This window comes from Melozone crissalis, unplaced genomic scaffold, assembly GCF_028551555.1.
Source record: "Melozone crissalis strain CALT ecotype California unplaced genomic scaffold, PUWL_Pcris_2 ptg000027l_1, whole genome shotgun sequence".
In the NCBI taxonomy this organism is placed as follows: domain Eukaryota; kingdom Metazoa; phylum Chordata; class Aves; order Passeriformes; family Passerellidae; genus Melozone; species Melozone crissalis.
Window position 1 is genome coordinate 46160276 of NW_026535805.1, and position 15472 is coordinate 46175747.

Below are 15472 nucleotides of genomic sequence, written 5' to 3' on the forward strand. Positions count from 1 at the left end.
AAATATCCAGAGGATTTTCTAATGCCTTAAACTATTTCCCATGCTGCTTTCCAGTTGAGAGAAAAAAGAACTTCTATCTATTCCCTGATTGCAATATTTTGTTATCAACTGTGATTGCATTTATTTATTTTTTTGGGGCTGCTTCTGTTTTCCAGTATGGAATTTACACTGTGGATGGAAAAAGAAGGAGAGGGAGGAGGATGAAAAGACCCCTAGCCAAGCTAAGCTCCCAGAGAAACTGCTCAGTTGCTTGGGATATGAGTAACCTTCTAACAAGGATGAGGAGAGACAAAGATTTCACTCCCCAGCTGCCCAGCCAGAAGGGTTAGATGTATGTTATATATTACCCCACACTCCCTTATGTAAACCTGCAAAAATTTGACATGGACATCATGTAAATGTATTTCATTACATTAACAGAATTCATGTCTCTTTGTGAAAAAAATGCAAACCTTTAGACTACTTTTCATAAATTTGCCTCTAGACCAAGTTACAGTAAAAAGACAGTGTGAGGAAATAATATGATTACACATATTAAAGTAGTCACATCCAAGATTTCATAGCTTATACTCATCAGCTTTCCCCCTGCAGTTATATAAATGAAAATTATATGTCATTATATCTCTTTCTTGGTCCAATCTGTTTATGTTTGATGTTGAAAAGAATTTTAGCATTGATTTAAATGACTGAAATCCTGGAACTCATGTGAGCATTTTCTGTCAGTTCTAATGGGAAGCATATCACTGTGGTCTAGGCTTGTTTTGAGGAGCAATTAAAATGTCTGAACATATTCCCTTTTATACTGGTCTCAGCTCACATGTCTCATTTTGTTGCGCAAATTTCCTCAACGCAGCAGGAGAGACCTTTTTTAGTGATGGGAGAGGCCACAATCCCCAAAAAGCCATTACTTCTCACCAGTGACTGCCTCCCCTGACAGTGTATCACTAACCCAGTACAGGCTGTCCCAGATTGTCTGCCTCCAGCACTCAGCTTCTCCAGCACTTACAAGGAGTCAAGGCAAAACAATCCATGTAAAAACGTCTGCCTTTGTCCAAGGTGCTTTTCCATTGTGAATGCCAGAAAGCTGGGAAGCTGGATGCAACATTTCGGCTACCAGGCAGAAAGAGTGAGGGCAGCCATTTTAGAGGAGTCTGGTTTTACCACATTACTGACCATCTGGATCTATTTAAACTGTTTATATTCATGGTATCCATTGATAATGCTCAACATGTTTACATCCACATCATCTGTATTGCTTCATAGGGTCTTTGGTAGTGCTCCAGGTTAGGAAGTATTTAAGATAAGTATTCTTTATTTTTTCTTTGTGTCTATCAAAATACCTTTTAAATAGGAACAGGAACAAATAAGCTCTTCCTGTTTCAATCTAGTGATGTGCTAGCATCATGTAATTTACATCTGACACACTTTTCCAGTACTGGCAGAGTCTGGGTGTGAATATCCTTGGGCACAGTCAAAAGCACATGATTTAAGCCAGGGAAAGGCAGTCATCATCTTTGCAGAGCTGATTTTGCAGGCTAATGCTTCTGGAGCAATTATGTTAGAATTAAGTTAAAATAAAATGGAGGACACTCAAATAGTTTCTTGCAACTGAGGCAGATGGTACATCTCAGTAGTGATTTCTCAGATATGACTTAGGTTTCTGACCTTATTGCCTATTTTGACAGTAGAAATAAAAGTAATGTAAGGAGTAGCTCTGTATCATCATCTCTAGATTTTTGCCAGAGAAATCCTCTAAGGGACATCCACTCCATCTCAGTCATCTGAGCTCTTTGGCAGATCTAATGCAAATGGCTGGAGAATGGCTGGGGAAGCAGGACTTCTCATGAGCAGCATGAGAAGTGAAGACATCTTCAAGGAGATTATGGTAAATCTGACTATTTGGATAGTACAGCACATTTAAAAAAATGTATGTCAAGCTCAGTAGAATGCTCAGTCCTGCTAGGTCTGGATTAGGAGTAAATAGAAAGGAAAAATTCTACAGGAGGAAGATAAATCCTATTTTCTGTCCTACTTTGTTTAAATTCTTGAAAAGGGAGCAGTGGTAATTATGGAGGAATTATAAGAAGGATTAAAAGTAGTATTCTGTCTCAGCAGAATAGAAACAGACATGACCAAAACTTGGGGAACTTTTGATCTAATATACTCAGAACTCTGGATTAACCAGTCAAGGTAACTTCAGAACTCCTGTATCTGACTTGAAAAACTCTACTCCTTACATCATTATTTTTTTCCTCTGTTTTAATCAATAACAAGCTGTAGAGAAAGTCTGAGGGAAAGGCACCATGGTGGTAGTGCACAGCTGAGCCACTGTGCTACTGCTGAGTAGCACAGGAGTGCTGCAGACAGATGTGGGAGATGTGGTTCTGGACAAGTGACACAAGTGCATTCCTTAAAAATGATGGATTTCAGTGGGTGAGGAAGGTACGATCACATAATTTGTTCCGGTTCTCAAACTTTTACTGTAGTTTCCACTTTAAATATAGAAATAGAATTTCTAAATTAGGAAATAACCTTCAGCGTGTGCTCACAGTATTTAAAAAGTCTTGAAATTACATGATATGCATATAGATTTTAGGCTGTCTGTAACTTTTCCTTCTAACTTTACTCTTTTGAAACATTTCAAATTGTTGGGATAGGGTGTAAGCCTTAAGATGATTTGCCTTTTTTGCAAAATACTGCTACACAAAACATAAACACAATTTAAAAATAATTAACAGGATGTAAAATTGGGTTTTATGTTTTTAATTACCTTCAGAGATTGTATTTTTGCATCTTTTCCAGTTTGAAATCAATATCTAACATATCCTTCTACAAAGGCTGAGAAGTGTGTGCTAGCATTGTATCACAGCTTATTTTGTGTCGTCTGCAGAAAAAGCAAATGCTGCTGCAGGGATGCACTCGGAGAAAGAACCTAAAGAACTAGATGAATGGCATACAAAATTATGATGACTTTGAAGTGTGTAATAAATGTCATCCACAGAAATAAATCCAAGTGGGAAAAATAGCCTCTGGGATGTCTTTACCCTACGCATGTACACACATGCATTACACCAAAAAAAAAATCACTCAGAGAGCCTTGGTATTGAAGCACTAAATTATTTCAGTTGTCCAAGATGCCCCATGGGACATACCTGACATTCAGCCTGTCTAGGAGACACTACATTTTATCTCAGGACGACCCCTTCTCTGAATGCTTCGGTGTCCACCTTTCCAAGGGCATGATCCTTACAAAATGCTTGGAATGCCCTTCCATTTGTGCAGATGAACTAGGACAAGCCAGCTTGAATATGACTCATTGTTATTAATTAAGGAAAACTTCAAGGAGTCATTCCTTGTGCTGGTACTTTTGTAGTATCTCTCAAAGCTATAAATCCACTACCACGGCCTTGATTTTTTATCCATCTTTACTGATAAAAAGGGGAAGAATTTGTACTTAAAATAACAAGTAAATTTGAAAGTAAAACCTTTTATGATAATCACATGAATATTATATTTTCATTTTTCAAATAAAGGAAAGAGTTGAACAACCTTACATCTACAGTCCAATCCTGAAAAGCCAAGCACTGTATTACTTTATCAGTAATGGAAACATAAGGGGTGAAGCAGGAGAAGCAATGTGCAAAATCCCAGCCTTATCAAAATCCGTACCTTTCTCCTAATGAGCTTGAAGGAATGAGGTTTAAATTTCAGAAACTGAAACTGACTCTCACTTGAGCAATCTGATGACGTGTAAACTGGATGCAATGATTTCATAATGTTAAATCTAAACCATATATAAAAATTCCTTGAGAAATTATGTGACAATCTTTTAGGACTGTCATTTTTATAATAGTTTGCAAATAAATATACATTTTCTGAGATTCCTAGCAAGATTTCTTTATGCTGAACATTACTTAGTTTCAGGAGAGGTGGAGACAATGCTTGTTTTTCCAGTTGTTGTGAGGGTGTCTGAACATGGTCCTGTGGAATTTCAGTTCAAAGCAAACCCAGATGGATTAAATAAAGGAAGCTTCTGAAATGCAGAGTGACTGGGGAAAAACGAACACAGGAGGAATGAGTTTGGATTATCAGACTGAAACTAAAGATATCTATGGACATATGAAACAGTAAAAGACAATTAGAAAATGTATTTATACTAAATTAAAACTTTATTGACTAATGTTCTCCAGACAACATGATCTGACAAACTATGGTTGCATACATGCAATGAAGTTGAAGACAACAGTAGTTTAACATGGAATGTCAAACAAATTAATATAATGTATTAAATGAAACAATTTATCTGTGTTGCTGCAAAATGAAACCAAGTTATGTATTTCCTTGGTCAATCTGTGTTCAGCTAAGAGGCTATGCATTTGAAGAAACTGGTAGATTTCTTTAGCATATATTTCAAATAAATTAGCTAGAATTGTACTCTTTAAAAATCCTTTCAACTTCACTTGCATTTCAAACATAATCTAACTGTAAACACTAAAGTTGCTAGAGCCATCTAGAAAGACCTAACTTTCAAACTCAGTGGACATTGCAGTTCAGTAAATGTGAATATTTAGAACAAGAAAAATACCAGTTACTGCAAAAGCCATTTAGGCATATTTTATTATTAATCCAGCACAAAGCACTTCTTCTAAGTTTCTCACATAAAAGACTAAAGCTTGCTTACAGTACTACATCTTCTATCATTCAAGCATCATTATTACCTATCAGGGAGATTGGCTAGATGACCTAATGGGTCTTTTCCACCCCTAACTTCTACAAAAGAAAATCATTCATGCCAGCAAGAACATGGTTCGCTACATCTTGGGCTTGATCCTGCAGATTTGTTGAGGCAAAACTCCCAACAACTTGAAAGAGAGATTTTCCAGAGCAAGACATCCAGGATTAGGCCCTTTAGATTTATTTACTTTTATTTTTAAAAGAGCGTCCATTTAGGATACATGGAAAATATTTTATAGAATTAAAAAAATATAACAACGTGTGCTTCACTTACATTGAAGGAACCAGAGAATGTAAACACCATAGTGGCCCAGATCTTCACAACATCCAAGAGAAAGTGTCAACTGCAAGTAACCTGTGTGCGTTTATTTCTCAGCCTATGCTTCTGAGGGTGTTTTGTGTATACCTTTACCTCCGCATCCACACACATACCTACACCCTTAGTACACATAAAGGTGTGATAAAATTCACTAAAGGCAGCTGCTTGCTTGTCTTGATGCTTAAATCTGCAAGTGGCAGCAAATTATGTTTCATATAATACTAAAGAGACTCTACATACGTAGCAGGACACAAGTATTGCTGTGGGCAAGACTATGTCGTTGCTGGTTCCACGTGTGTGGAGCCATCCCATTTACGCACGTCACAAAATACACCTGCATGAAGGGCTGGAAGAGCAGGTGACCAAAGTATTTCTTGGTGGGCCATGCCTGAAATTTGAATTGAACGACTCAAAGACTGTAAATTGTCCTCACAGGAGCCTTCCAACAACCCGGGGGACCATGTAGGAAAGTTTACCTTCAAAGTGCACTTTCTAAGAATGGAATGTTCTTGACAGGGAAATGATCAGAGGCAATCCTGGACTTTTTTGCATGTTGAATAGGAAAAATGTTTTCATCTTCAGGTAGCACTTCACCCTGACAAATGTGAGTTCAGTTATTATTGGGTTTTAGTATTATGGAAGAATCTTTAGAAACAAACATGATAGAACACACATACACATACACTCAGATATTTACAGCCTTTCTAGAAAAACAGCCCTTTACCTTAGTACTACCTATCTTTTTTCCTTTTTTTTTTTAGTATTTAAATTCTTTAAACCAGCTACATTAAATATCAATGTGTACTGTACCACCCCACACCAACCCCACACCCCCCAAAGAACCAGCAAGTATTTTAAAAGTTTGTTTGCTTGTTTTGCTTTTTTTTTCTTTTATGATTGTTAAAATCTCCTGCTTGAGACTGTTAAGTACCACCTCCACTGGAACAAGATCAGCACTGACAGCATCTTCCAATGCACGTCGTTTCGTAGTTGAGCAAGTACTGCATCAAGACGCTTAGATCTCCAGGTCATCAGGTCGAGGCCTGCTGCTGGCTCGGCTGCTGGCTCTGCTGGGAGGCCTCTGGTCCACAATGGTGAGGGGCTGCAGCTCATGTCCTGACGCCAGTTTTTTCGTGTTCTGGTGCTCATCGGAGAAGTCGAAGGGCTGGGCGTGCGAGTTGGAGATGGTGCTGCCAGCCTGCCCCATTCTGTTCTGCTCCGCGCTGTAGTTGGCCCAGTTTTGCTCGCTGGCTTGCTTATTGTAGTTACGACAGGAGGAGTTGTTCCTGTCTCCAGTAACAAGCTTGTACCCTGGGGGAGACATGGGAGACAAGGGGGCGGTCGGTGACGAGCAGCCATTGTAATAAGCGTATTTGGGGGAGCCACAGTCCTTGGAAGGGCTCATGGCACCGCTGTGGGAGTAGGGGTCGGTTTTCCCTTTCACACGATCCTTGACACCCTTGAAGAACACGTAAAAAAGCTCAATGATGTTCAAGGCAAGAGACACCAAGGACACCACCAGCATGAAGAGGATGAAGATGGTTTTCTCAGTTGGACGGGAGAGGAAACAGTCCACTCTGTGTGGGCATGGGTCTCGCTCACAGGTGTAGATAGCATTCAGGCTAAACCCGTAAATGTACCACTGTATCAGCAAGAAAGCCACCTCAAAGACAGATTTAAACAGGATGCTGATGATATAAGTACGGAGCAGTCCCCCACGCATCTTCACTTTGCCATGCTCTTCAATCCCATACTTGAATTTCTTAATTTCTATTTGCTTGAGATGCATATCCACATTCACACCATCATTTGCCACTACTTTTAGCTCTTCTTCTCTTTTGTTCAGCTTCTCTTCTTTCCTCATTACGTAGAACACATGTGCCAGGTACAAAAGGGTAGGTACAGACACAAATATGATCTGCAGAACCCAAAAGCGTACATGGGAGATGGGAAAGGACTTGTCATAGCAGACGTTCTCGCAACCAGGCTGCTGAGTGTTACACCGGAATGCAGACTGTTCATCTCCCCAAGCAGATTCAACTGCTGTTCCCAATAGCAAGATTCGGAAAATGAAGAGGACAGAGAGCCACACTTTCCCTCCTGCAGTAGAATAGGCTTGAACTTTGTCAAGAAGTTTTCCCAAGGCACTCCAATCACCCATCTTCACAGGATGCTGGCTAAACAAGGACACAAAGGAAAAAAATAGCAAGGGTTAAGTCAGAGAGCTTCAATACCTTTGACACACTAAATCACTGATCAATACTAATAGAGCAGTGGTATCAGCTTTGTTGTAATTAATGTATTTCAGAAAATCTGAAGAGAAACTGGAGATTTAGTAAGTCTGCAGGTGAAGTGGAAAGTCAGGGAAACTGAAAAGAGAAAGTAACGTATAATGGTTCAGAGCACAATCGAAAAAGTTCCTAATTCTAATTTCACTCCAGTTTTCAGGAAGGCCCATGATAACCCTCAGTGACCACTGTGGTTGGCTCAGCTTCCTTGATGGCAGCCTCAGTTCCATTTCCTACACCTGCCTCAGGTGAAAAACAGATGTGACAGCTGAAGCAGGGTGTGGAATAAGTAGTAGCACTGCCTAAATATCCTGGGAATATATGAAAGATTTCTCAGTTTCAGTAAGGACTGATCATTCAATGTAATTTTTATGTTCACTCTTTCAGATACTAAAAAGGCAAACCACAATATAACCTAAATGCAATAGGTTATCTTAGGTTAATATCAGGCTCACATACCTAAAATTCTACCTTTGTAAAATGCATGCCATTTTTCCTACACAGCAATATTAAACTGAGCTTCTGCCTGCAACTTCATAGCATGTAGTAGGTTTAAGGATATAGTTCCTAATGATGCCAAGCTTATACTCTACTAAACTTCAGAAGAAGCATTTGCTGTCTAAATTAAGCTTATACATTAGTATTTGCATCACGAAGATCAAAGAAAGCATTATTTACCTACAGTTTTATTAAGGAACAAAAAATTGTAAATACATGAAATACAGCTAAGATCATGTTACTGTATTGGAAGAACTGGTTTCCTGTTTATCTGTGATTTGCTTAATTCATTGGAGTTTCAGGTTTGTATTTGCATCTTTTTGTATTTAAATTCCTTCTTTGTCTTGAAAGGAAAAGATTTAGCAGGAAAAAAAAGGTAAATATGCTCTGTTTGTAAGGTGACTCCTGGCTTGTAATTTGCATTCCAAGTGTTGAACACTGCAAGTTTTAAGTGTCCTTCCTGACTTGAGTTATAAAGTGCTCATTTCTGGGACACAGGCAGCTTCTCAGAATATCTGGAAACACACAGGATGACATATAAGAAATGAAATAGTTTGTTTGATGTTTTGGATTCCTAAGAAAAACAAATTTCACTATCGATTTTTACCAACTGGAGATGGTAATCTTATTAAAACTTATATTTTAACTTGCCCGACATGAAAAAGCACGAAATCATATGAAATCAAAAACTTAAAAGGAAAAATAATCATGAAGTTTCCCTTTTCATGTGAATGCTGCTGGGCACAGATATTTGTTCCATGGATGCTGAGTAATCCCTTCCTGGTATTAACAGTTTTGATAATGTCCAAATGATTTCCTCCCCACTGCATCATGGCTATATTCCCTAGTGGAGGTCATTTATAGAATACACACTTTTTGGATAATTCATAAAATGGGAAATTTTAGCACCAAGGAGACTTGCTTTCAAGAAGCGGTGAGTCACCGGGAACACAAGAGTATAAATCTGGCAAACTCAAACATAACAATAGATGCCAAATAAAAACACACCGTTCCTGCCACCGAGTCAGAGAGAGTAATGGGAGACAGTGTTTAAAGTACTCGCTCTGATAACTCTGAGATGCCAATTATCTTTGAACCCCTGAAAAATACCCCAGGGCCATTTCCTCTGTCTGCCTTAACAGCTGGCTCAGAAGTTCAGCCACTGCAGCCTGTTGACCCTTCCTCATGTAATTAGCTCTTCTCATGAATGAAGCCCCATCAAAGGATCAGGCCTGCTTCAAACTTTTAAAACTGGGAGCCTCTGCCAGAAGGAGCAAACACAGCATGTTTGTCTCTGACACATCCCCTCAGCCATCCTCAGCTTTCATCCTTCCCAGAAAAAGTGAGTTTGTCTTTTTGGGCTGGAGCGGCAGAGAAGGAGTCAGGCAGCGATGTGTGGAGGTCCCTGGGAAGTCTGGAATGAAATGTGACCACGTTCCTCCTCAGGCAGGGATTGTTAAAACAGAGAACAGCCTGTAACCATACAACACGTGAAGTTTGTTTTAAAGGCAAGCTATTTGCTCCATGTCCTAGTGCAAGGGGACAGAAGGAGCCTTTTTCAAGTAACAGCTTCTTGATTTAATTAGTCAGCTTTCCAGTGACTAGAAACTATTGGGTTAACAGACTTTCCTCAGACTCCATGTACTTTTTTTACTGTCTAAATGTTATTTCAGATTGAAAGCCTGATTAAGAAAACAGAGGATATGTTATTTCTAGGCAGTTATGTGTTGTTTGTTTTCTAATTACACTCCTCTCTGGTTCATTAGTGCAATACGATTTACTTCAGTTTTGACCTACTTAATCCCACACCTGCAGTATTTGGAGAATTTACTCCTTATTTTTTAATTTGCTTCAGCATGCAAAATTGCTAAGTTTCATTTGTGTCCGCTGGCAATATAAACTCCAGGAGGAAACATTCCATGCTTGAATTACTCATACATAGTTCTGAAAAGCAACTTTTTAAAAAAGAGATCAGTTACATGCTAGCCTTTGCCAGTGATAAAAAAAACCCACATCAATTCAAAACATTGTACTGTTAATCAGATAACCTTGTGGTGGCACAAATATATTATTCCTTTTCTTAAGTGGATTCCATTGCTTTATGAAACACAGTACTTTGCTTTGTTGTAGAGAAAATTCATTCATCGGATCTAACTTGTTTACTTTCAGGGCACTGAAAGACCAGTTTTATTAACCAATTACAAATCTGTTTACCAGGTACAAAAAGAGGTTTTGTATCAAACAGGTACTTAAGTATTCTAGCTTTGTAATTAGCTTGAAATGGTTGGCAGACAACCTTTAAAAATAGCTGTCTAGCTTTCTGGGCTTCAGCTTGTTTTAACACTTCCAAATAACTTAAAGGAGTCCACTGAATGACACAGGCTGGCCTATTCAATTCATACAAACTCATTACTTCAGGAGTTTAAGGATATGGCTGATGATGAGTACGTGCATTTCAAGAGTTTCTACTGATTAATACTTTACAGGATCATAACCTTCTCTGAGGCAGACTAATGCTGGCCTAGTATTAAAATCCAGCAGTCTTTAAAAGATGGATTTCTTCCAGGTCCTACTGTGTGTGGGTAAAGGCAGGGAAAAAAATCCATAGAGCAGCAGGAGATCTGACAGCATTCATCTGCACGGGTTTAGGATGACCACATATGTAAGGCACTTGATTTGTAAGCCACAATTAAGAAATTCTAGAACTGTTTTTTATGAGCGGCATTCATCATGTCATCTGGTTCATATTTTCCAAGGAGAATAATGCAAACTCAGTGCTGTGGTAATGTCCTAGGTCTGACTACAGTGTTAGAAGGTCACATGCCAGTGGACGGAAGAGCAGCAAGGGTTAGAGTGGGTTCTAAAGTGGAATTGTGCAGATGAAGTAATTGGAAGGCCAAAACAGGCCAACGCTTCATATTTCCAACTTTTTTTGTCTTTGTATTTGTGCTCACACACACCTAGACAACAAAAGAGAAAGCTCTGGACCCCAAACATAAATCAGCTTGAACATTTCCCAAAAGTAACATGAATCACAGAGAAAGACTATACAACTCATTGGGTTTGGACCTGCTGGAACAGGGAAGGCTAGCTTTCCAAAATCTTATAAAAATAACCAAATGCCTTGCAGACATTCCCTTGGGAAGGTATAGTTCATATATAGGTCTGCAGATGAGCTTCAGTTCATTTCATCCACAGGACAAAGGTTACGCACAAAATGGTTGCAGTAACTAGAATTTAAAGTGTCACAACTGTGGTTTTCCCTTTGTCTGCCAGTACTGCTGGTGGTCAGCCACTACCAGATCTACCTCACAGCCTCTGCCTTTTCCATCTTGTGCCCTCCACACTTAATTTAATTTTAAGGCATATTTGCACAGGCAACTGTAAGCACTTTCTTAGATGTTCCCTAATTGTACCAGTCAGGTCTATCCTCTGTGTTAATGCACAGATTCATCCCTCTACCGACTCACTTTGTAATTAAGGTAAGGAATGCTGAATTCCCTGAGGGTGCCTTAGGCCCTCTGATGCTCCTGCTTGAGAATCTAGAAATCTGGATGTCCAAGTACATAAATGGCACAAACAACAGTCCAGGTGCCTCTACAGGAGACAAATTCAGTGAGTAACCTGGGAAGGAGATACCAAAGATTGGGGGGAAAGAGAGCAATGCATCTAATGAAACAGATGCATTGCTCAATGTCCTCTAACCTTCCCCATACCCACAGGAATCCTTGGCCCTGGTTCATTGCAGAGGCAGATAAAATTAGTCTGTTGGGCTTGCATAATATGAGACCTGAGATAACTTTAGAGTGTTGAATTTGTCTGCGCTCCTGTGTGTATAAGCATTCAGCTTTATGTTGCAAATCAAATCCCTTGTGTCCATCCCTGTCTTCCCTCTCCTGATCCCAGCCTGCCCCTTGCCTTTCTGCCATTCGAGTGCTTGTTAGGTATTGTGGGTCAGTGCCAGTGTTTGGCTTTGAAGTTTCTGAAGGAAACACTTCAGTAAACATCCCAAAGACTAGAGGCTTAAATTCTGCCGCGTAGTGTGCTGTCCAGATGTTAAAAATGGCAGGATGAAAGCTTCACTCAAGTCCTCTAACTCGCTCCCGATGCGCACACACACACACACGCGCACACACACACTGGGACAGACGTAAGGCAAAAGGTGTCCATATCCCATTGCTGTGCTCATTATCAGGGTTTTTGTCATAAGAATCACGTAAAAAAATGAAATCCTCAGAGGAAATATGCTGCTCCATGAGGCTTGCTGGTTATCTCAAGGCAAAATATGAGGACACATAAGCACACAATATCCTTGTTCGTGCGTTACTCGATAAGATAGACTCTCTGCTTTGTCTGTCTTTCAGCTGAAGGCTCTTTTTTCTCCTTCCTCGTGCTGCTTTTGAACTACTGGCGAGCAGCAGGCAACAACTGCTACGAGGAATCACTCCAAGTCTCGCAACATGAAAAGGTTTTGAGTTCTCCAAGAGATGCTGCTCAAGTATTTTTTCCTCTGCATTTTGACAATTAAGTCTTTGAGGTATTACACAGGGAATGTGTCATATGTGGATTATGTACAGTCCTTCCTAGACAACTTTCATTTATATCTACCCAAGACTTTCACAGACATTGCCAACGTGGTAAGGCATATCATGATATCCCACATTCCTTCTCTAAAATCCCTCACTGAGGTTGCTAAAACAGAGTAACTATATACAAACCAGGTTAAAAATCCATAACCCGTGTCTGGATTTTATCACATCTATTTTAAAAGAAAAGGGAAAAAAACTTATCAGGAAGACCACGTGAAAGTCACCACTTCAGTAGCTGCAGCATTTAACAAGGCATCTAATTAAGGAGCTTGCTCTGCTCAAACTATCAGGCATCAATCAGGATTTCCATATGAAAGCAACGCGCGAGGGGAAGGAATGGGACGCATCCAAGGCAAGGTCTCCCTGTTGCTAACTTCTGGTGCAATTTCGGTACAGCAGAGGAGAGTGAAGCACACCTCGGCTTTTTCTTTAAAAGAGCTGAGATAGCCAGAGAGGCAGTGGAGGGGAGAGATCGCCTGTGGCAGCAACAAATCCGCTCAGCCCGGCGCTCACAACTTCGCCGCAGTTCCTCCTCCGGCCGAACAAGGTTACAAGTTGTAAAAGTGTAGCACTTCTAGAAATGTATAGAAATGTGACAAAAGAAAGCAAAGCATTCCTCCAAGCTGGAACTGAGCGCTTAAAGAGAATCTGCGCTGTTTAGAGATGTGTGTTTTTAAACAAGTTCAACCCTCAACGCAATAACACAGAGTTCTTAAAGCGCAGGGGAAAAAAAGAAGAACAAAGAAAAGAAGTGTTTTCAGAGAAAAAAAAAAAAAAAAAAAGGATACACAAAATGATGAAAAAGTGAAAGAGGAAAACTTTCAACTTACCCTTGCTGATCAGCAGTGAAAACGGATCAGAGCACTTCTTTGGAGGGTTAAACTAAAATGGAAGAGCACGTTCAGGCACTCAGACCTGTCTATTTAAACTTTAAAAGTCTACTGCTGTTTTGTATTTTTCATCCTTCCTTCCCCACTAATGAAAGAAAAGTGCTGATACCTCGTAAAAGTTTTTTCTAACTTGGAACACTGGGAGAGCTTTTAACAAGTTTTCAAGCCTCTGACTGTGCGAGAGGAGGGGAGAGGGAGGGGAGAGCCCAGGAGGAGGGGCGCTCTGCGGGCGGAGAGCTCGGAGCTGGGGGAGGAGGAGGAGGGACAGGATTGAAGGCACAGCAAAAATCCAGCCCGCGGAGAGCCTGAGAGCACGGCAGCCCACTCTTGCTGATGCAACAAAACAAATGCACGGGCAGTCAGCAGCCGCCCCACAGCCCCCGGTCACTGGGGCACCTGGGCGGCGCGGTGACCGCATCTGGGCTCGCCGGACACAGATGCCACAAGCTGGCTCTCTGGTGTGCGCCAGGGGCTTCACTGCAGGGAAAGGCAGAAATGCAGGGAAAGGCATTCATGAGTAACCAGCGGGGACATTCTGGATGCGGGAATTGCATCTCCTAGCCACCACTCAGGAGAGGAAGCCCTCCCAAGCCCTCTCTACTTTTTTTGTTGCGAACACAGCCTTGTTTACCGAGGTCAATTTCCTTTACGTGCACACATGAAAGCACACACCAAGAGCAGCGTGTTTGTTTCCACGGAAGATACACATCACATATTTTTTAACGATTATTTGTATGTGCATGTGTGCGTGTGTCTGTCCCACAGGAGAAATGAAGAAATGATCTCACATTCCAGGATACTCTTTCCAGGAGATTTCAGAATCAGGCTTCAATAGTGAGAAATGTTCTTGATAATTTTTGAACATATTTTATAGAATAAAAACATCCTTCAAAACTTATCTATGCAATTGGAACAAAACTAATGTGGCTTTGCTCCTGGCTAGACCCTGGTTAAATGCTCCTTAAAAAATGCCTTGTCTGTAAAACAGAGATTAATTTATTTCTTTATTTTAAGCTCCTCACACATGGAGTTCAAAAGGCATTAGGAATCGGGCTTGTACTTGTTCATGTCCTGGAGCGGCTCCATGGGACTTAAGAGCTTCTCTAGAAGTGTCCTGGTCAGATAGTTCTCTGTGAAGTTTCACACTGTGGAAAGTGTGGAAACACTTTGGGTTGTACCAGGATCACTTGGGTTTCAACTCATGTTATTCTCAAGAGTTGTTTCTGGGCTCAGTAGCATGGATAAGCATTTTTTGCTCTTTGAACGGGAGAAGTTCAGTAATGGGTATGGAGTTATTCCTAGATAAATGTCCTCTTTACAGTTTATTTTTTAAATAATGAGTTACATTCTGCGATACAACCTAGATATTACTGCTTATTTTTCACAGCTCTTCCCTACTGTTTTTTACCCAGATCTCTCCAGAGAAGAGAAGTAAGACAAGATCTTTGTAGAAATAGACTCAGCAGGGAGCTTCGAAGCGGGGAGCTAAACACACCCATCCTGATTCTTTCTTGGAGCAGTTAATAGCAGCCCACAGTGCCTCCTGTTTGACAAAAAGAGATAGTACACTACAGTGCACACCTTCCTTTCCCCTTCTTCCAGCTGCAGACAAAGACAACAGGTTTGCTCAGTTTCCTCTGTTTCGTTTCATAGTGGCTGCTAGTTTGTTAGTTTTGACTTATTTTTTTCCCCTCCTCTTGTTTTTTCAGTTGTCCAAGCCATAAGGCAGAAAGAAACTTCATGTTTTCTGAAGGTAGTTTTCAGAATGTCTTTTCTCATCACATTAAGGGAGAATTGGAGCTTTGTGCCTCACAGACTGTGGGCCCTTCTTCTTGAGAATAGATAAATTGAAATATACAAACCATAGCGTTTCACTGTCTTCATGACTGTGGTATAGACAGTGAGCAGAGTACACACTTAGGGCTCCTGCTACTGTCTGTAAAACACTGGTTATTCTGCACCAAAGTATAAAACTCTGTCAATGTGACTATGTGTGTCAATGTTGAGACATTGAGGACATTTTGGATGTTGTGTATGTTGGTCCTGAAAAAAATTGCCCCTTAGGAAAGCAGAATTATGCCAGGAATAAACCCTTGAATTATAACATGCAAGAATACAAAGCTATCATTCCCTGTTGAAGCTGGCAAAATCACA

The 15472-nt window shown here is 40.3% G+C and overlaps 1 protein-coding gene across 2 annotated transcripts; it reads right to left on the bottom strand.

Moving 5' to 3' along the window:
• Positions 1 to 4150: 4150 nt before the first annotated feature.
• GJA1 (gap junction protein alpha 1) lies at positions 4151 to 13510 on the bottom strand. Of its 2 annotated transcripts, none has more exons than XM_054279115.1 (2): positions 13259 to 13510; positions 4151 to 7226 (listed from the first exon to the last, which is right to left on the bottom strand). In XM_054279115.1, the coding sequence occupies exon 2, from the start codon at positions 7212 to 7214 to the stop codon at positions 6069 to 6071; it is 1146 nt and encodes a 381-aa protein (XP_054135090.1). In that variant the 5' UTR covers positions 7215 to 7226; positions 13259 to 13510; the 3' UTR covers positions 4151 to 6068. The 2 variants fall into 2 exon arrangements, with proteins under 2 accessions (XP_054135090.1, XP_054135089.1); XM_054279114.1 differs by having other exon boundaries at positions 4151 to 7230; positions 13259 to 13509.
• Positions 13511 to 15472: the final 1962 nt, after the last annotated feature.